At 44.9% G+C, this 20,907-nt stretch overlaps 1 protein-coding gene across 5 annotated transcripts in view; it reads left to right on the top strand.

The window, feature by feature from the left end:
* LOC139262934 (kelch-like protein 3) overlaps positions 1–20,907 on the top strand; it is a 164,235-nt gene that overhangs the window by 139,631 nt on the left and 3,697 nt on the right. For 4 of the 5 annotated variants that reach the window (XM_070878256.1, XM_070878253.1, XM_070878257.1 and 1 more), the window contains 5 exons: positions 5,039–5,236; positions 8,280–8,381; positions 10,473–10,601; positions 18,396–18,536; positions 18,623–18,766. In XM_070878256.1, the coding sequence (XP_070734357.1) occupies positions 5,039–5,236; positions 8,280–8,381; positions 10,473–10,601; positions 18,396–18,536; positions 18,623–18,766 (714 nt within the window). Of the gene's footprint in view, positions 1–5,038; positions 5,237–8,279; positions 8,382–10,472; positions 10,602–18,082; positions 18,537–18,622; positions 18,767–20,907 lie in introns of those variants that run through there. The other variant, XM_070878255.1, reaches the window with a different exon arrangement.

The raw sequence follows: 20,907 nt of genomic DNA, 5'->3' as shown, positions 1-20,907 counted from the left end.
TTGCCCACTCACCTAACCTATCCAAGTCGCTCTGCAGCCTCACAGCATCCTCCTCGCAGCTCACACTGCCACCCAACTTAGTGTCATCCGCAAATTTGGAGATACTACATTTAATCCCCTCATCTAAATCATTAATGTACAGTGTAAACAGCTGGGGCCCCAGCACAGAACCTTGCGGTACCCCACTAGTCACTGCCTGCCATTCTGAAAAGTACCCATTTACTCCTACTCTTTGCTTCCTGTCTGACAACCAGTTCTCAATCCATGTCAGTACACTACCCCCAATCCCATGTGCTCTAACTTTGCACATCAATCTCTTGTGTGGGACCTTGTCGAACGCCTTCTGAAAGTCCAAATATACCACATCAACTGGTTCTCCCTTGTCCACTCTACTGGAAACATCCTCAAAAAATTCCAGAAGATTTGTCAAGCATGATTTCCCTTTCACAAATCCATGCTGACTTGGACCTATCATGTCACCATTTTCCAAATGCACTGCTATGACATCCTTAATAATTGATTCCATCATTTTAACCACTACTGAGGTCAGGCTGACCGGTCTATAATTCCCTGTTTTCTCTCTCCTTCCTTTTTTAAAAAGTGGGGTTACATTGGCTACCCTCCACTCGATAGGAACTGATCCAGAGTCAATGGAATGTTGGAAAATGACTGTCAATGCATCCACTATTTCCAAGGCCACCTCCTTAAGTACTCTGGGATGCAGTCCATCAGGCCCTGGGGATTTATCGGCCTTCAATCCCATCAATTTCCCCAACACAATTTCCCGGCTAATAAGGATTTCCCTCAGTTCCTCCTCCTTACTAGACCCCCCGACCCCTTTTATAACCGGAAGGTTGTTCGTGTCCTCCTTCGTGAATACCGAACCAAAGTACTTGTTCAATTGGTCCGCCATTTCTTTGTTCCCCGTTATGACTTCCCCTGATTCTGACTGCAGGGGACCTACGTTTGTCTTTACTAACCTTTTTCTCTTTACATATCTATAGAAACTTTTGCAATCCGTCTTAATGTTCCCTGCAAGCTTCTTCTCGTACTCCATTTTCCCTGCCCTAATCAAACCCTTTGTCCTCCTCTGCTGAGTTCTAAATTTCTCCCAGTCCCCAGGTTCGCTGCTATTTCTGGCCAATTTGTATGCCACTTCCTTGGCTTTAATACTATCCCTGATTTCCCTTGATAGCCACGGTTGAGCCACCTTCCCTTTTTTATTTTTATGCCAGACAGGAATGTACAATTGTTGTAGTTCATCCATGCGGTCTCTAAATGTCTGCCAATGCCCATCCACAGTCAACCCCTTAAGTATCATTCGCCAATCCATCCCAGCCAATTCACGCCTCATACCTTCAAAGTTAGCCTTCTTTAAGTTCTGGACCATGGTCTCTGAATTAACTGTTTCATTCTCCATCCCAATGCAGAATTCCACCATATTATGGTCACTCTTCCCCAAGGGGCCTCGCACAACGAGATTGCTAATTAATCCTCTCTCATTACATAACACCCAGTCTAAGATGGCCTCCCCCCTAGTTGGTTCCTCGACATATTGGTCTAAAAAACCATCCCTTATGCACTCCAGGAAATCCTCCTCCACCGTATTGCTTCCAGTTTGGTTAGCCCAATCTATGTGCATATTAAAGTCACCCATTATAACTGCTGCACCTTTATTGCACGCACCCCTAATTTCCTGTTTGATGCCCTCCCCAACATCACTACTACTGTTTGGAGGTCTGTACACAACTCCCACTAACGTTTTTTGCCCTTTGGTGTTCTGCAGCTCTACCCATATAGATTCCACATCATCCAAGCTAATGTCCTTCCTAACTATTGCCTTAATCTCCTCCTTAACCAGCAATGCTACCCCACCTCCTTTTCCTTTTATTCTATCCTTCCTGAATGTTGAATACCCCTGGATGTTGAGTTCCCAGCCCTGCTCATCCTTGAGCCACGTCTCCGTAATCCCAATCACATCATATTTGTTAACATCTATTTGCACAGTTAATTCATCCACCTTATTGCGGATACTCCTTGCATTAAGACACAAAGCCTTTAGGCTTGTTTTTTTAACACCCTCTGTCCTTTTAGAATTTTGCTGTACAATGGCCCTTTTTGTTCTTTGCCTTGGGTTTCTCTGCCCTCCACTTTTCCTCATCTCCTTTCTGTCTTTTGTTTTTGCCTCCTTTTTGTTTCCCTCTATCTCCCTGCATTGGTTCCCATCCCCCTGCCATATTAGTTTAACTCCTCCCCAACAGCACTAGCAAACACTCCCCCGAGGACATTGGTTCCGATTCTGCCCAGGTGCAGACCGTCCGGATTGTACTGGTCCCACCTCCCCCAGAACCGGTTCCAATGCCCCAGGAATTTTAATCCCTCCCTGCTGCACCATTGCTCAAGCCACGTATTCATCTGAGCTATCCTGCGATTCCTACTCTGACTAGCACGTGGCACTGGTAGCAATCCCGAGATTACTACTTTTGAGGTCCTACTTTTTAATTTAGCTCCTAGCTCCTTAAATTCATTTCGTAGGAACTCATCCCTTTTTTTACCTATGTCATTGGTACCAACGTGCACCACGACAACTGGCTGTTCTCCCTCCCTTTTTAGAATATCCTGCACCCGCTCCGAGACATCCTTGACCCTTGCACCAGGGAGGCAACATACCATCCTGGAGTCTCGGTTGCGGCCGCAGAAACGCCTATCTATTCCCCTTACAATTGAATCCCCTATCACTATCGCTCGCCCACTCTTTTTCCTGCCCTCCTGTGCAACAGAGCCAGCCACGGTGCCATGAACTTGGCTGCTGCTGCCCGCTCCTGATGAGTCATCCCCCTCAACAGCACTCAAAGCAGTGTATCTGTTTTGCAGTGGGATGACCACAGGGGACCCCTGCACTACCTTCCTTGCACTACTCTTCCTGCTGGTCTTCCATTCCCTCGCTGGCTGTGGACCCTTCTCCTGCGGTAAGACCAACTCGCTACTACTCACGTCATTCTCAGCATCGTGGATGCTCCAGAGTGAATCCACCTTCAGCTCCAACTCCGCAACGCGGACCGTCAGTAGCCGGAGGTGGACACACTTCCCGCACATGTAGTCGTCAGGGACACTGGTGTTGTCCCCGTGTTCCCACATGGTACAGGAGGAGCATATCACGTGACCGAGCTGTCCTGCCATGATTTAACCCTTAGATACACTTAAATTGCCGACAACAATGTTAAAAGTTACTGACTAATAAAGAAAAAGAAAACTACTCACCAATCAGCAGCCAATCACTTACCACGTTGGCTGTGACGTCACCTTTTGATTTCTTTCTACTTCTTTTTTGACTTCTCTCAGCTGGAGCTGCACAAGTACGCCTCTCTCGACGCTCCCCGGACTGCTGAGCCTTTTATAGGCCGCTGCCTCTCTCAACTCCCGCCTCTCTCGACGCTCCCCGGACTGCTGAGCCTTTTATAGGCCGCTGCCTCTCTCAACTCCCGCCTCTCTCGACGCTCCCCGGACTGCTGAGCCTTTTATAGGCCGCTGCCTCTCTCGACTCTCCCCGGACTGCTGAGCCTTTTATAGGCCGCTGCCTCTCTCGACTCCCGCCTCTCTCGACGCGCCCCGGACTGCTGAGCCTTTTATAGGCCGCTGCCTCTCTCGACTCCCGTCTCTACTGCCATCCCATCTCCGATCAATTATCTCAACATGGGAACCATAACTCCAGATTCACTACAAAATTTGCTGAGCAATTTGGGAAAATAATCTAGGCATTTACTTTTCCTTTTTTTTTAATCCAGTTTCTGCCCTCTCCTGAAGGTGTTGATTATTGTCATCAGAAGCAAAAATACTGCATTTTCCCCTCCTTGTATTCCTTGGGCAGTGTTGTGCACCAACTGCTGCACTGTACACCTATTACAGTATTACCTTTGCCTGTGTACATCTGATTAATTGTGTAAAATGTATAGTAGGTATAGGCACATTGTAAGAAGTGTACAGAGAAAAGAATATATTGTAAAAGAAGTACGGGATACACTCTCTGCACATCTTACAATGTATCCATACTTGCTGTACATCCCTTGCAATGTATTTATACACCCTGCCCATTCCTTGCAATATACTTCTATCCCTGTATGTCTCTTATATTGCATCTGTAACTCCTGCAAATTGTATGATGTACCTACATTCCATATACATCATTTGCAATGTACATATACTGTACATCTTGTAGTTTTTAAATCCGGCTGTAATTTTTAGATCCGGCTGTACTGATCTAAATCATATCCCGAACGACTGCTTCTTAAAACAAGCCAGTCTGTCATCTCGTGGGTGTCACATGATCCATGCCGGTGACGGTGAAGCGTTCCACCATTGGTTGCCATGCATTTGGTATATTTTAAAGCCAGACTGGGAACCACAGGTTTATTTGTTTATTCATTTTTAATTAAGTTTGAATGCAGTCCTTTGCTGCCTCTTGTCAGTTAATCAAAAGCAAAGTAAGACCATGGAAGTACCTGGCACATTGTGACACTGTTCCAAAGAGGACACGTGACAACAGCAGTGTAGAATTGCAGATTTGTACTGTTATATGTTCTCTCATTAGCTAAAAGTATATTGTTCCTAAATATAAGCCACTGTTTATTATGCTTGTGAGTATTATACAAGTGGATGGATGTCTGCAATTGCCGAGTTGGATGCAGCCTTGATTTTGTTGCGATTTCGCACCAGCAGGTGTCTGGATATTTGTTACACCAAAGGGTGACATGCAGCTTTCTAATTCACTGTTTGCAGTAATGTATTATGTTTATTCATCAACTTCCTTTAACAAAGCAGTTTGAATCATGTGCAAATGTAGGCAAGAGGCTGCTGGGAAGAACACAGGATGCATGACCCTCACAGTGGGAATAAATAAATAAAACAAAACACCGGAACAAACCGAAAAGACAGAGGACATTATTCAAATGACAGTAACTTGAGAATGCACAATGCAACTGTAGTATATTTACACTCAGCACATTGCTTACTTGCCCTGTTTTATTTTCTGTCTCCCCAGGTGTTGTGTACATGAGTGGCCGTGTTTATGCTGTGGGAGGATTCAATGGATCCTTGAGAGTCCGGACTGTTGATGTGTACGACGCAGTTAAAGACCAATGGACATCCATTGCCAGTATGCAGGAGAGACGGAGTACTCTAGGGGCAGCAGTGTTAAATGATTTGCTCTACGCTGTGGGTGGATTTGATGGGAGCACAGGTACAGTGGGCTAGCCTTGAAATAATTTTACAGATTTCACTCTTCCCCAACTAGTCCCTCTTCATTTTACAATTCTATTTATTGCTTAGTGAAAATTAGTATTGTATACCTTGTTTATAATGACAAAGAAAGCTGGGTTCTTTCTGAAATCTATCTCCTGTTAGCATTATTAATTAATTGGGCTGTCATAGAATCATAGAAATTTATAGCACAGAAGGAGGCCATTTGGCCCATGTCTGCGCTGGTTGAAAAAGAGCTACCCAGCCTAATCCCATTTTCCAGCTCTTGGCCCGTACCTTTTCAGGTTACGACACTTCAAGTGCATATCCAAGTACTTTTTAAATGTGATGAGGGTTTCTGCCTCTACCGCCCTTTCAGCCAGTTCGTTCCAGAACCTCACCACCCTCTGGGTGAAAAGATTTCTCCTCAACTCTCCTCTCTTCTTTCTACCAATTACTTTAAATGTATGCCCCCTGGTTATTGACCTCTCTGCTAAGGGAAATACCAACGGACCCATTACAGACCCAATCCACGTCCGGACCGGGGTCAAACAGGGCTGTGTCATTGCCCCAACCCTCTTCTCAATCTTCCCCGCAGCCATGCTCCACCTCACAGTCAACAAGCTCCCCGCTGGATTGGAACTAAACTGCAGAACCAGTGGGAAGCTGTTCAACCTTTGCCGTCTCCAGGCCAGGTCCAAGACCATCCCAACCTCTGTCGTCGAGCTACAGTACGCGGACGACACCTGCGTCCGCGCACATACAGAGGCTGAACTCCAGGACATAATCGGCGTATTTATTGAGGCGTACAAAAGCATGGGCCTTACACTAAACATCCTTAAGACAAAGGTCCTCTACCAGACTATCCTCGCCGCACAGCACTGCCCCCCAGTCATCAAGATCCATGGCGCGGCCCTGGACAACGTGGACCATTTTCCATACCTCGAGAACCTTTTATCAACAAAAGCAGACATTGATGAGGAGATTCAACACCGCCTCCAGTGCGCCAGCGCAGCCTTCGGCCACCTGAGGAAAAGAGTGTTCGAAGACCAGGCCCTCAAATCTACCACCAAGCTCATGGTCCACAGGGATGTAGTAATACCCGCCCTCCTGTATGGCTCAGAGAGATGGACCATGTACAGTAGACGTAGTAGAAATACCAACGATGCCTCCGCAAGATCCTACAAATCCCCTGGGAGGACAGACGCACCAATATCAGTGTCCTCGTCCAGGCCAACATCCCCAGCATTGAAGCACTCGCCACACTTGATCAGCTCCGCTGGGCAGGCCACATTGTCTGCATGCCAGACACGAGACTCCCAAAGCAAGCGCTCTACTCGGAACTCCTTCATGGCAAATGAGCCAAAGGTGGATAGAGGAAATGTTACAAGGACACCCTCAGCATCCCTGATAAAGTGCAACATCCCCACCGATACCTGGGAGTCCCTGGCCAAAGACCGCCCTAAGTAGAGGAAGTGCATCTGGGAGGGCGCTGAGCGCCTCGAGTCTCATCGCTGAGTGCATGCAGAAGACAAGCGCAGGCAGCGGAAAGAACGTGGGACAAACCTCAACGACTGTCCCACCTGTGGTAGGGACTATGGCTCTCGGCCACCTAAGGACTCATTCTAAGAGTGGAAGCAAGTTTGCCTCGATTCCGAGGGACTGCCTATGATGATGAAGGGAAATAAGTCCTTCCTATCCACTCTATCTAGATCCCTCCTAATTTTATACTTCAGTCTCCTTTGTTCCAAAGAAAACAACACCCAGCCTATCCAATCTTCATGCCTAAAAATCTCCAGTCCTGGCAATATCCATGTCAATCTCCTCTGTACCCTCTCTAGTGCAGTCACATCTTTCCTGTAATGTGACCAGAACTGCACGCAGTACTCTAGCTGTGGCCTAACCAGTGTTTTATACAGTTCAAGCATAACCTCGCTGCTCTTGTATTCTATACCTCAGCTAATAAAGGAAAGTATCCCATAGCCCTTCTTAACCACCTTACCTACCTTCAGGGATCTGTGGACCTGAACTCCAAGGTTCCTTTGTTCCTCTACACCTCTCAGTATCTCAGTATGTCTACTTCACATTATTGCTCCTCATCACTTATTTACACTGAGGCCAACTTGGGCATCGATAGATGCCACTATAAACTGAGCGATGGTCTTGCTTCCTGCATGTCCACGACTACCACTTTCCAGTTCATTTGTCTACTAGTTTCCATGGCTTAACTCACCACTGTCTTGTTCCATACTAGTTAGCTAAAATAAAAAATAATTGAAAAAAAAACATAAATTTTTTTTGAAGATGCGTTGTCATCTCATCATCATCATAGGCAGTACCTCAAAACGAAGATGACCCGCTTCCATGCCAAAAAGGGATGAGTTCATTGGGTGTTTCAATAAAGGACCGAATAATCCAGATCCCAAACTACATGTTGAAGTGTGCAAGATGCCTGTGCATGCATTTTTTTAACGTGTGGTGGCCACCACATGGGCTTGATAGAGCTAGGTCTTGGTCCAGTGGCAAGGATTAACCAAGACGACTGGAGACCAGCTCTGCTGCACGGCCCCAGTGCGCACACATATCGCGGTCCTGGCCTGTCCAGAAGAGGCGAGGGCCCAGGGGCAACACGGGCCAGCCAACACTGCGATATGTGTGAATGTTATTTAGCCAGGATAGGACAGCAGTGGTAGGAACCAGCATCAGGAAGGCGCAATTACATATTTTTTTCAGTTGCCAATTTGCAAGACTTTTATAGAGTCAGCTGCCTTTGCCTTGTTAATAATTTTGTATTTGTTATAATTAGCAATAATAAAGAGCTCCACTTTATCCAGTCTTTCCCCATAACTCAAACAATTAGCACCGTTCGATACTCTTCCCATTTAATCTCCTGAGACTTGACTCCATTTACAAGGTGTATTCTTTATCCTCTTATACTTAATTCCTTACCAATTAGTTCATTGATGCATAAAGATGTCCTAGCTTTTTGTGTTTGTGTTTTCTGGAAATGAGGTGATTGTACCATTTTCTCCCCCATTAAATAGGACTATCATCAGTGGAGGCATATAATTATAAAATCAATGAATGGTTTTTTGTGGCACCCATGAACACAAGAAGAAGTAGCGTTGGGGTCGGAGTTGTGGAAGGTAAGAGAACAAGATGGCGGATGTTTTATAGCCCTTTTTATTTTTTGAACAGAATGTTGATCCTCGCTATTATCCACTAAAGAAAGGAATATATAATGCAAAAAGGCATGTATTTATTTACCTGATCTTTGAACCCTAAGCCTCAGGGTTGCTTTGTAGTTTGAAGAAACACTAACACTGACCCAGTCATTTTAGAATTTCCAATCCTTCTGATGTAAATTCAGGGATTTTGTAGTGATTTCTTTAGTGGGAAAGAAACAGATTTATTTAAATGAAAAATCTGATCATATATTGTTAATTGCTCACTAAAGAGATTGGTTTATTTAAAAGTTATTCTCTTTACAGTTTTTTAGAGGGCCAGTTCTCCTGATAGCTGTAAGTCACCTTGCAGCCTTTTACCTTGTCACTATCCTGTTGCATGCTAAATGTATGGTTATCTTCAATGAAGATGTTTCTGGGTATTCTTTCACTAGCATGACCATGCAGCAAACTCAAGCCTGCACAGCAAGTGGGTGATTCATTGGAGAAAATAATACAAAACTGAGTTTCACAAAGATTAATTTAATGTCAGAGGATAGTGTCAGTGATTTCAAACAGCGCTAGCATCTGGATGTGCTTTTTGATTGTGTTTTTAATATTCCCTCATTAAAGCATCGAGTACCTTTCACAATTAGATCAGCTCCAATTTTTCTGTTTTCTGTTACACTTTTCAGCTTTTAGCTGGAGAATAGACTACTGGAAGCCAATCTCTCCCACATTAAGGACATTTCCTTTTAGATAACGGACATGTTTGCAGGGCATATGTGGAACGTTTTATTTTACTATATGCATCCACACGTTCCATGTACAAGAGTTGAGTTGGAGATGGTTGTAATGATAACTACATTTATAATAAATGTACATATCAAAAGCTGCAGGAATTCAGCTTTCCAGAAATAGAAATAACATAATTTCATTAGTTGTGAGATTTTCTCACACATCATAAAACAGGATTTATAGTTCATAGATGCTCAAGACTAATAATGCATCAGTCTGCTAATCTTCAGAAAGGAGGTACCCAGCCAGTTACCAAATAATTTAAACTGAGTGTTTTCCTATATTCCAAACACAACTGGTGAGACAGTCCTGAGATTAACCCTCATAGAAACATAGAAAATAGGTGCAGGAGTAAGCCATTCGGCCCTTTGAGCCTGCACCACCATTCAATATGATCATGGCTGATCATGCAACTTCAGTACCCCATTCCTGCTTTCTCTCCATATCCCTTGATCCCTTTAGCCGTAAGGGCCATATCTAACTTCCTTTTGAATATATCTAATGAACTGGCCTCAACAACTTTCTGTGGTAGAGAATTCCACAGGTTCACAATTCTCTGAGTGAAGAAGTTTCTCCTCATCTCAGTCCTAAATGGCTTACCCCTTATCCTTAGACTGTGACCCCTGGTTCTGGACTTCCCCAACATCGGGAACATTCTTCCTGCATCTAACCTGTCCAATCCCGTCAGAATTTTATATGTTTCTATGAGATCCCCTCTCATTCTTCTAAATTCCAGTGAATATAAGCCTAGTCTTTCTTCATACGTCAGTCCTGCCATCCCGGGAATCAGTCTAGTGAACCTTCGCTGCACTCCCTCAATAGCAAGAATGTCCTTCCTCAGATTAGGAGACCAAAACTTTACACAATATTCAAGGTGTGGCCTCACCAAGGCCCTGTACAACTGGGAATCCTTCTCTGCAGCTGTTCTGTCCTATATCACTGGTATTTGAAGCCAGAAGCACTTTTAAAAGGTGATGTTGTGAAATCCATATGCTGTGAAGGCCATATTCCTTGCATGAATGTTTTCTACACAGACGTTTCTACACAGATTTTCATGTCTTGCTGGTTGAGAGTAAGTAACAACTCCCTGGTTGGAGAATTTGTACTCCGGATTGAAAATAAAATTCAGTGCACATACATGTTAACTCTCTCTCTCTCTCTCCTTTCTCCTTCTCTATTCAACAACCAGTATTGAACAAAACACACTATTGTGTTTAACAATTTTTCCATAAAATGTATGTGTTTCAATTGTTAATGCACCGTCTATCTCCTCAGGCAGGTTGTATGCAGTAGGTGGTTACGATGGAGCATCACGCCAGTGTCTTAGTACTGTTGAAGCATATAATCCAGTCAGCAACGAATGGACATACGTTTCAGATATGAGTACACGTCGCAGTGGTGCAGGTTTGCTTTTTTAAAAAACATATTTCTTGTATAATGCTACAATAATTTACACCCTCCAGCTTGTCTTTTAAAACTGATCAAACTTTAATTAAAAATAGCTTGAATATTTTTATTTTTAAAACTAATTTATCTTGCATAATATGGAGATATACTGTAATACATTTGTTAGGACTTGATAAATCCCACTTTTCTAACAATTGATGGTCAGTTTCAAGAACTTAATTGTGCATGAAGAAAATTATAAAATTATTATTTTATGATCCATTTGCACAGCAATGTTAACAATTAATTCTCAGTCCTATCATAACACTCATTGAATGTTTTATTCTTAGTCCTGTCTGTGGCGCAAGAGTTTTTTTATTTTCAGTTCTTTCCGTGGTGACTGTTTAAGTGTCTTATTCTCAGTCTTATCCGGAGCACTCATTAAATGTTTTAGTCTCAGTTCTTTCCCTGACATCATTGAGTGTTTCTGTCCTTCCTTTGGCACTCATCCAGTGTGTTTTTTTGTTGGTCTCATTGCTAACTTCACCTATCTCCCAAACCTGTGCCCATCTTTCCCAGAACTCTAAGTTTGAATCCTTCCAATCAAGTTTCTGCCCCTGCCACATAACTGAAACGGCTCTTATCAAAGTCGCAAATGACATCCTGTGAAACTGTGACATTGGAAAATTATCCCTCCTCGTCCTTCTCGACCTTGCCTTGAGCCTTTGACACAGTTGACCACACCATCCTCCTCCAATGCCTCTCCTCCATCGTCCAGCTAAGTTGGACTGTACTCAGCTACTTCCATTCTTATCTGTCCAGTCATAGCCAGAGAATCACCTGCAATGGCTTCTCTTCCCACGCTTGCATCGTTACCTCTTGAGTTTCCCAACGATCTATCCTCGGCCCACTCCTATTTCTCATCTATATGCTCCCCCTCGGAGACATCATCTGAAACCACAACGTCTGGTTCCACATGTACGCTGACGACGCCCAGCTCTACCTCACCACTACCTCTCGACCACTCCACTGTCTCTAAATTGTCAGACTACTTGTCTGATATTCAGTACTGGATGAGCAGAAATTTCCTCCAACTAAATATTGGGAAGAACGAAGCCATTGTCTTTGTCCCCGCCACAAACTCCTTTCCCTAGCCACCGACTCCATCCCTCTCCCTAGCACCTGTCTGAGGCTGAACCAGACTGCTCGCATCTTTGGTGTCATATCTGACCCCGAGATGAACGTCCGACCACATATTCACGCAATCACTAACACCCACCTACTTCCACCTTCGTAACATCGCCCGACTCTGCCACTGCCTCAGCTCATCTCCTGAAACCCTCATCAATCCTTTTGTTACCTCTAGACTTGACCATTCCAATACACTCCTGGCTAGCCTCTAATCTTGCACACTTTGTAAACTTGAGGTCATCCAAAACTTTGCCACCCAAGTTCTTACTTGCACTGAGTTCACCCATCACCGCTGAGCTCACTGACTTGCATTGGTTCGCGGTTGAGCAACCTCTCAATTAAAAAATTCTCATCCTTGTTTTCAAATCCCTCCGTGGCCTTGCTCTTCCCTTTCTCTGTAACCTCTAGCTCTACAACCCTCCGAAATATCTGTGCTCCTCCAATGCTAGCCCCTTGCGTATCTCCGATTTTAATTGCTCTACCATTAGCGGTCGTGCCTTCAGATGCTGCAGTTCTAAGCTCTGGACTTCCCTCCCCAGTCCTCTTTACTGTTCCTCCTTTTTAAGATGCTCCTTAAAAGCTACCTCATTTGCCCTAATATGGCTCGGTGTCAAATTTTGATAATGCTCCTATGAAGCACCTTGGGATCTTTTGCTACGTTAAAGGTGCTATACAAATGCAAGTTGTTGTTTTGAAGTGCACGACGCCCCCAACCCACCCCAAAACCAAAATAACATAACATATTGTATTAAGTCGGTCTGTCATCTTCGAGTGGTGCTCTGACTGACCCGGGGAAATTGGTTAGCCCTCACATGGATGTGGGGATCGCGATGCGCGATTAACCCACGCCCTTTGAGTGGATTGCAGGCAGCACGCCAACTTCATGCCGCCTGCTCATTATTATGATCTCTGTGTGCAGCCAAAGCTGTTACTGGCTGTGCATATCAGCAGTGGACCCAATATCATTACTGACCTGCAATACTTAAAGCTAGCCTGCACTACTTAAAGCTAGCCTGCACATCTTAATGGGCAGGTGCATCTTGGCTGGAGCAGGTGCTGGGGAATGTTCTCTGCGGCCATGCAGCCCAGGACCGGATTTTTCAATGTTAAATTTCACACGTGCGAAGCTGTGAATGGGTCACGCAGCTCCTTCAAGGGGCTGAGACTCTTTTTTTCCCCCCCCCCCCCCCCCTCCAAAATAAACTTGGGGGATATTAGTGCTCTGAGTCATTCTGCAACTGTATCTGACCTGGGAAAGAGAGAAGAATGGCTGACCATGGGAGAGCCCAGCCCCCAGGTTTCTGAACACTGCACTGGAGAACCTGGTGGAGGAGGTGGAAAGGAGGAGCGATTACTTGTATCCACGGGGGCAGGAGGCCCTCCAGACACACGATGAAAAGGCAATGGGAACACATAGCAGTGGAGGTTAAATGCTAGGTGTGTAGCTCCAGGGTCCTGGATGCAGTGCCGGAAGAAGTTTAATGACCTCACACGAGTGGTCAAGGTCAGTGAATGCATCTTCAAATGCTACATCCTACCAACTGCACCACTAGCGCCAGCTGCTGCTCAATCCGCCACAACCCCATCACTCGCCTATCAGCAACCTCAATCAGGACTCATACCTAACATTCATATGCGACACCTCACCCTCACACGCTTAACACTGTTGCAAGCCTCACACCTACATGTTACAGCTTGCATACATTGGCAGCTATTCAATGCATGATGGCCACATCACCCAAACCGATTGCACGACACTCAGACACACTTCGCTGTCTCTTACAGGACAAGGTGGTGCACAACCGGAGGCAGCAGGAACTAACCGGACAGGGAGAGGCACGCCTGCATGCTCGAACCCCCATGGAGGAGACGCTGCTGGTCATTATGGAAAGGGCCATTGTTGAAGCCATGGCCATTGGCAGGCTGAAGCCATTGAAGATGATGCTATGCTCCTTCTCATATCCCATTTCTCCCTTGTCCCTAACTCTCTCTCAACAATTGTACATCCCTGTCTGGAGTAAAAAATAAAATGGGGAAGGTGGCTGAACCCTGGCTAACAAGGGAAATTAAGGATAGTATTAAATACAAGGAAGAGGCATATAAATTAGTCAGAAAAAGCAGCAAACTTGAGGACTGGGAGAAATTTAGAGTTCAGCAGAGGAAGACAAAGGGTTTAATTAGGAGGGGGAAAATAGAGTATGAGAGGAAGCTTGCCGTGAACGTAAAAACTGACTGCAAACGCTTCTATAGATATGCGAAGAGAAAAAGATTAGTGAAGACAAACTTAGGTCCCTTGCAGTCAGATTCAGGTGAATGTATAATGGGGAACAAAGAAATGGCAGACCAGTTGAACAAATACTTTGATTCTGTTTTCACGAAGGAAGACACAAATAACCTTCCAGAAGTACTAGGGGACCGAGGGTCTAGCGAGAAGGAGGAACTGAAGAATATCCTTATTAGGCAGTAAATTGTGTTCGGAAAATTGTTGGTATTGAATGCCGATAAATCCCCGGGGCCTGATAGTCTGCATTCCAGAGTACTTAAGAAAGTGACCCTAGAAATAGTGGATGCATTGGTGATCATTTTCCAATCGAATCTGGATCAGTTCCTATGGACTGGAGGGTAGCTAATGTAACACCACTTTTTAAAAAAGGAGGGAGAGAGAAGACGGTAATTATAGACCGGTTAGCCTGACATCAGTAGTGGGGAAAATGTTGGAATCAATTATTAAAGATGAAATAACAGCGCATTTGGAAAGCAGTGACAGGATCGGTCCAAGTTAATATGGATTTATGAAAGGAAAATCATGCTTGACAAATCTTCTGAAATTTTTTGAGGCTGTAACGAGTAGAGTGGACGAAGGAGAATCAGTGGATGTGGTGTATTTGGACTTTCAAAAGGCTTTTGACAATGTCCCACACAAAGATTGGTGTGCAAAATGAAAGCACATGGTATTGGGGTAATGTACTGATGTGGATTGAGAACTGGTTGGCAGACAGGAAGCAGAGAGTCGGGATAAACGGGTCCTTTTCAGAATGGCAGGCAGTGACTAGTGGGGTGCTGCAGGGCTCAGTGCTGGGACCCCAGCTCTTTACAATATACATTAATGATTTAGATGAAGGATTTCAGTGTAATATCTCTAAGTTTGCAGATGACACTAAACTGGGGAGCGGTGAGGAGGACGCTAAGAGGCTGCAGGGTGACTTGGACAGGTTAGGTGAGTGTGCAAATGCATGGCAGATGCAGTATAATGTGGATAAATGTGTGGTTATCCATTTTGGGAGCAAAAACACGAAAGCAGAATATTATCTGAATGGCGACAGATTAGGAAAAGGGGAGGTGCAACGAGACCTGGGTGTCATGGTACATCAGTCATTGAAAGTTGGCATGCAGGTACAGCAGGCGGTGAAGAAGGAAAATGGTATGTTGGCTTTCATAGCTAGGGTATAGGAGCAGGAAGGTCTTACTGCAGTTGTACAGGGCCTTGGTGAGGCCTCACCTGGAATATTGTGTTCAGTTTTGGTCTCCTAATCTGAGGAAGGATGTTCTTGCTATTGAGGGAGTGCAGCGAAGGTTCCCGGGATGGCTGGACTGACCTATGAGGAGAGACTGGATCGACTGGGCCTTTTATTCATTGGAGTTTAGAAGGATGAGAGGAGATCTCATAGAAACATATAAAATTCTGACGGGACTGAACAGGTTAGATGCAGGAAGAATGTTCTCGATGTTAGGGAAGTCCAGAACCAAGGGATACAGTCTAAGGATAAGGGGTAAGCCATTTAGGACTGAGATGAGGAGAAACTTCTTCACTCAGAGTTGTTAACCTGTGGAATTCCCTGCCACAGAGAGTTGTTGATGCCAGTTTGTTGGATATATTCAAGAGGGAGTTAGATGTGGCCCTTATGGCTAAGGGGATCAAGGGGTATGGAGAGAAAGCAGGAAAGGGGTACTGAGGTGAATGATCAGCCATGATCTTATTGAATGGTGGTGCAGGCTCCAAGGGCCGAATGGCCTACACCTGCACCGAGTTTCTATGTTTCACTTCTGACTTACAAGCTACAGATGGTATGAGCATGCACCTCTTATTTTCTCCTCTCCCTTCACGACAACCCAATCCTTGTCCCTATTTAATTTCAGATGCTCAAGAACTGAAACCTGCCCAGGCAATGGTGGAAAAGCAGGAAGACAGTAAAGATGAAAACACTCTGTCACTCGATTTCACACTTGCAGCTACCAGCTCAGATACTGATGCTGTGCGTAATTTAGAGGATAGCATAGAGGCAGGATCTGCATGGGGTGAGACACCGGGCACATGTGCTGCAGCCAGGGCAGGGGGAAAGGAGAGTGCAGGTGCCAGCTCGCAGGTGGGCGAGGTCGCACTTTGGTTCTGCTGCAGAGGGCTCAGTGAGAACTTTGATCGACCAGGCTACAGAAGAAGGCTGAAGGATGTACATACCGAAATGCTTGGTGCATTGAGAAGCCTGCCAGAATGCCTACGTTCAATGTCCAGGAGCGTGAAAGAGTCCGGCAGCAACTTGGCACAGGGCTTTGCGCAGAGCTTGGAGCCCATCCTTTGCAGCATGGATCAGGTGGGCAACTCCATCAACACACTTATGGAACCAACTATGATGCAGCATCTGATGGCCAATGTCTTGACTTCCATTGCAGCACAAGCAGCAGTTATCCAACATCTGAGTGCTGCAGTGGAAGGTCAGACTGCAACCATCATGGCTCTGGAAACCAGTGTACAAAGGGGCTTCTAGGGTGTCACAGCAGTCCATGCAATCTGTTCTCCAACAGATTACTAGGACTGTTGAGGTGCCACCCCAGGAGAGTGGTAGTGGTTCCATGGAGCACGAACATGCTGTGCTCTCTCAGGATAACCACATTCATGCTCGTCCTCTGCCAATGCCCTTGCTGTGTTACCTGTCAGTCAGCTAGCCCAGACTGCTGCCGCCTATGTCGAGATGATGCAATCTGAAGCCAGACCTTCCAAGCTCGAAGTCGTCCTCCAAGGCCATCTGCAGTCTCCTCCACTGAAAGTCAACAGCCTTCCACCAGCCATGCTGCTGCCACTGGGGTAGCACCTCGTAGGAGCACTAGGACAGACAAAGGTATACGAAAGACGGGCACTAAGGGAATGCACAAGGAGTGGGACTAGCTGAAGTGCTCTTGCAGAATGCTGGCACAGGCTCGACGGGTCGAATGGCCTCCTTCTGTGCTGTAACCATTTTATGATTCTATTCTATGTAGGCTGGAGCGTGGAGGTCCAAAATGGCAGTGCTGGCGTCAGATCTGCATGACGTCATGATCTGCCTGCTCTGCATACTTCCGACGGAAGTTAGATGCATGAGTGCTCACATCTTTACCAAGATGGCGCCCGGCATACTTCGCGTCAGTGTGCAGCGTGCCACGGATGCCATTTTGGAATCTTAAGGGGCCTCGTGGCGCCAAATAACAGATGCTACTGAGTCCAATTTTGCCTCCAGGATCTTTTATTGTGGTCTTCCTTTACTATACTTGCAAATATCGATAAGCTTGCTCTTCATTACATTGTCCTCCAACTTGTTTCATCGGCAATCTCAATATCACAATGATCATAACTCATTTTTATTCATGCCTGTTCCATGATAACCTGAATTTTAATTCAATCTTCTATTTTCCTTGTGCTGAACAAAAATTCATAATGTGAATATAATATCTCCTCTTACCTAGCCTTTTTGATATTGTCGTTTTATTTTCTCCTTGTTTTTTTTTTCTGATTCTTTGACTTTAGCCTTCCTAACTGATATCACTATATCACAGCACTCATCTTGGTCTACTGACTGTATTTTATATATACGCACGTGAGTGTGTCTCAGGAGCATGACTGTAGAGTGAGATAATTGGTAGGTTGATCAAAAGGATGTGACCTCAACCAATTCCTTCAATCAGCCTGCTAATAGTATTGACATCATCCACTGCTACTATTTTAATAAAGTTTCAGCTACCATAGAGATATCATTTTTTTAAATCATTTTTAAGAATCACTACTTGAGCTCTCCTAATAACTTAGTGGGTAAATGTGGTGTGATACTAAGTTATACAGAGCAGGAGGGTCCCAGGTTTAATTGGACATCTATGCTGAGTTAGCTGGTCTTGACTGAGATGATGGTGGGTGCTACAATTAGCTTCAGTTTCCTGGGCTATGAAGAGGAAAAGTTGGCCAAAGTTTCTGCATTGGATCTCTAGTTGCAAGCTGCACATATGGACATTAGAGAGGACTGATTTCCCCCACAGAAAATAGCTTACTGTGATTTGCTTACTAGGCTCACATAAGGAATGTTCACTTGGAAGAGGAATGGGAGGACTACAGGTGCTATGGAAATGCACTCCAGCAGAAGTTACTACCTTTTGAAGAGGAGTAAGGAAGGGAAAATTGGAGAGGAAAAGACACTCCCAGGCTCAAGAGCAGTTGAGAACTTTGTATCTGTCAAACTGAAAGGAAGCATTGCTTGTTAACCTCTCACATGAGGAATATCTTTGAACAGGCTAATGGTCTGCAGTCAGGTTTGAGCATAGATATATGTTGCAGGTGAGAAAGAGAATGTTTTAGTCATTCTTTTTATGTGTTTATTACAGGGGTAGGGGTTCTAAATGGTCAGTTATATGCAACAGGAGGGCACGATGGACCTTTGGTGAGGAAAAGTGTTGAGTTGTATGACCCATCCACAAACACTTGGAAACAAGTGGCAGACATGAATATGTGTCGGAGGAATGCTGGTAGGTATCTATTTAAACTTTGTGTTTAATCTTGTATCTGGAAGTAAAATAAGTTTTAGGCTAATTAAACCGCTTTTGTCTTGCAGGTGTTTGTGCTGTAAATGGATTTTTATATGTAGTCGGAGGGGATGATGGCTCTTGTAATTTAGCTTCTGTGGAGTTCTATAACTCTGTTACTGACAAATGGACACTACTACCATCCAATATGAGCACTGGAAGAAGCTATGCAGGTAAATCTGTTGCAGGTTTGTAGCTAAGACTGTACCAGCTAGGGTGGTGTGTACCACTCATACGCACACTAAGCAGTTGTCACTTTTTATCACTTATCATCTAACAATTTTGCATCTATGCAGTGTTAGAGTTGATGTCAGTTCATGAGTGGACGTAATTCTAAAACAAGCCCATATCTATTATTCTAATTTGATCATGCATCAGAAAAAAACGTGAGCTTTTTTTAAAAAAAAAACTATATATTTAATGTTTATAATTGTTTTATCATATTTTAGCTTTAAAATAATTTACTGCAGTGGCAAAATGATGCACTGACACGGTTTTGCCTCATTAGAGCACTCTTTGGTCCATGGACATTGTTAATGTTTGAATGGCCCTCTTTGACCCACGGGAATCATTGGTACCTGGTTTGAGCACCATTTGGAGCTGATGGAGGAATCAGTCAGTAGCTGAGAAAAGGATGCATGGAAGTGCAAGGGACTTCATTCAGGTTATATAAGAACATAAGAATATAAGAAATAGGAACAGGAGTAGGCCATATGGCCCCTCGAGCCTGCTCTGCCATTCAATAAGATCATGGCTGATCTGATCATGGACTCCGCTCCACTTCCCCGCCTGCTCCTCATAACCCCTTATCCCCTTATCGTTTAAGAAACTCTCTATTTCTGTCTTAAATTTATTTAATGTCCCAGCTTCCACAGCTCTCTGAGGTAGCGAATTCCACAGATTTACAACCCACTGAGAGAAGAAATTTCTCCTCATCTCTGTTTTAAATGGGCGGCCCCTTATTCTAAGATCATGCCCTCTAGTTCTAGTCTCCCCCATCAGTGGAAACATCCTCTCTGCATCCACCTTGTCAAGCCCCCTCATAATCTTATATGTTTCGATAAGATCATCTCTCATTCTTCTGAACTCCAATGAGTAGAGGCCCAACCTACTCAACCTTTCCTCATCCCCAGAATCAATCTCGTGAACCTTCTCTGAACTGCCTCCTAAGCAAGTATATCCTTTCGTAAATATGGAAACTAAAACTGCACGCAGTATTCCAGGTGTGGCCTCACCAAAACCTTGTATAGCTGTAGCAAGACTTCCCTGATTGTATACTCCATCCCCTTTGCAATAAAGGCCAAGATACCATATGGGAAAGAACATCAGTTTCAGAAAGGGGGAGCAGTTAGAATGGGTTTAGGTGCTGATATGGGTTGGATGACTTCTGTGAAATATAGAGAGAGCAGTGATAAAGCGTATTAGGTCAGATATCAACATCTGCAGTATTTTGCTTTTGTATTAGGTGTGCTGGTTTGGGTATGCACAACTGCAAGTGAGGTCACCTGCTGGTTCGGCATCTGGGGCAACAATCATGCAAAGAAACAGCATTGGGAAGAAACATTTTCCTAGAAGTATGGAGATCTAAATAATACAGTTCTGATACCGTTGAATTAATTTGATGGCGTTACGTTATCATCTGTAGACTAGTGTCTTCTCTTGGGCAGTCCCTCGGAGTCGAGGATGACTTGTTTCCACACTAAGAATGAGTTCTCTGGTGACTGAAGAGTCCAATGTGGGACCTACAGTCTCTGTCACAGGTGGGGCAGAGGGTGGATGGAGTGCCTGGGTTGCTGCGTGCTCCTTCCGCTGTTTACGCTTGGCATCAGCTTGCTCTCGGCGAAGAGACTCAAGGTGTACAGCGTTTTCCCGGATGCTTTTCCTCCACTTTGAGCGGTTTTGGGCCAGGGAACCCCAGGTGTCAGTGGGGATGTTGCACTTTTTCAAGGAGGCTTTGAGGATGTCCTTGAAGCATTTTCTCTGCCCACCTGGGACTCGCTTGCCGTATCCAAGCTCCAAATAAAGCGCATGTTTTGGGAGTCTCATGTAAGGCATGTGGACGATGTGGCCCGTCCAACGGAGCTGATTGAGCGTGTTTAATGCTGGGGATGTTGGCCTGAGCAAGAACACTAACGTTGGAACACTAGCACCGCCCCCCCACCCCCCCCCCACCGACCTAGGAGGGAACACCATCGGAGGAGCAGCAGAGATAAGAGGAACTAGTCCAGCCCTGCCCCAGCACACAGCGAGCGACCACACGGAGCAGCGCGAGCAGCTCAGAGCGGGCGACAAAGACAAAGAGGGCGACTACATT

This window comes from Pristiophorus japonicus, chromosome 4 (genome assembly GCF_044704955.1).
Source record: "Pristiophorus japonicus isolate sPriJap1 chromosome 4, sPriJap1.hap1, whole genome shotgun sequence".
Classification (NCBI taxonomy): domain Eukaryota; kingdom Metazoa; phylum Chordata; class Chondrichthyes; family Pristiophoridae; genus Pristiophorus; species Pristiophorus japonicus.
The sequence above is the reverse complement of the archived record's forward strand: the minus strand, read 5'-3'. Positions and strand labels throughout refer to the sequence as shown.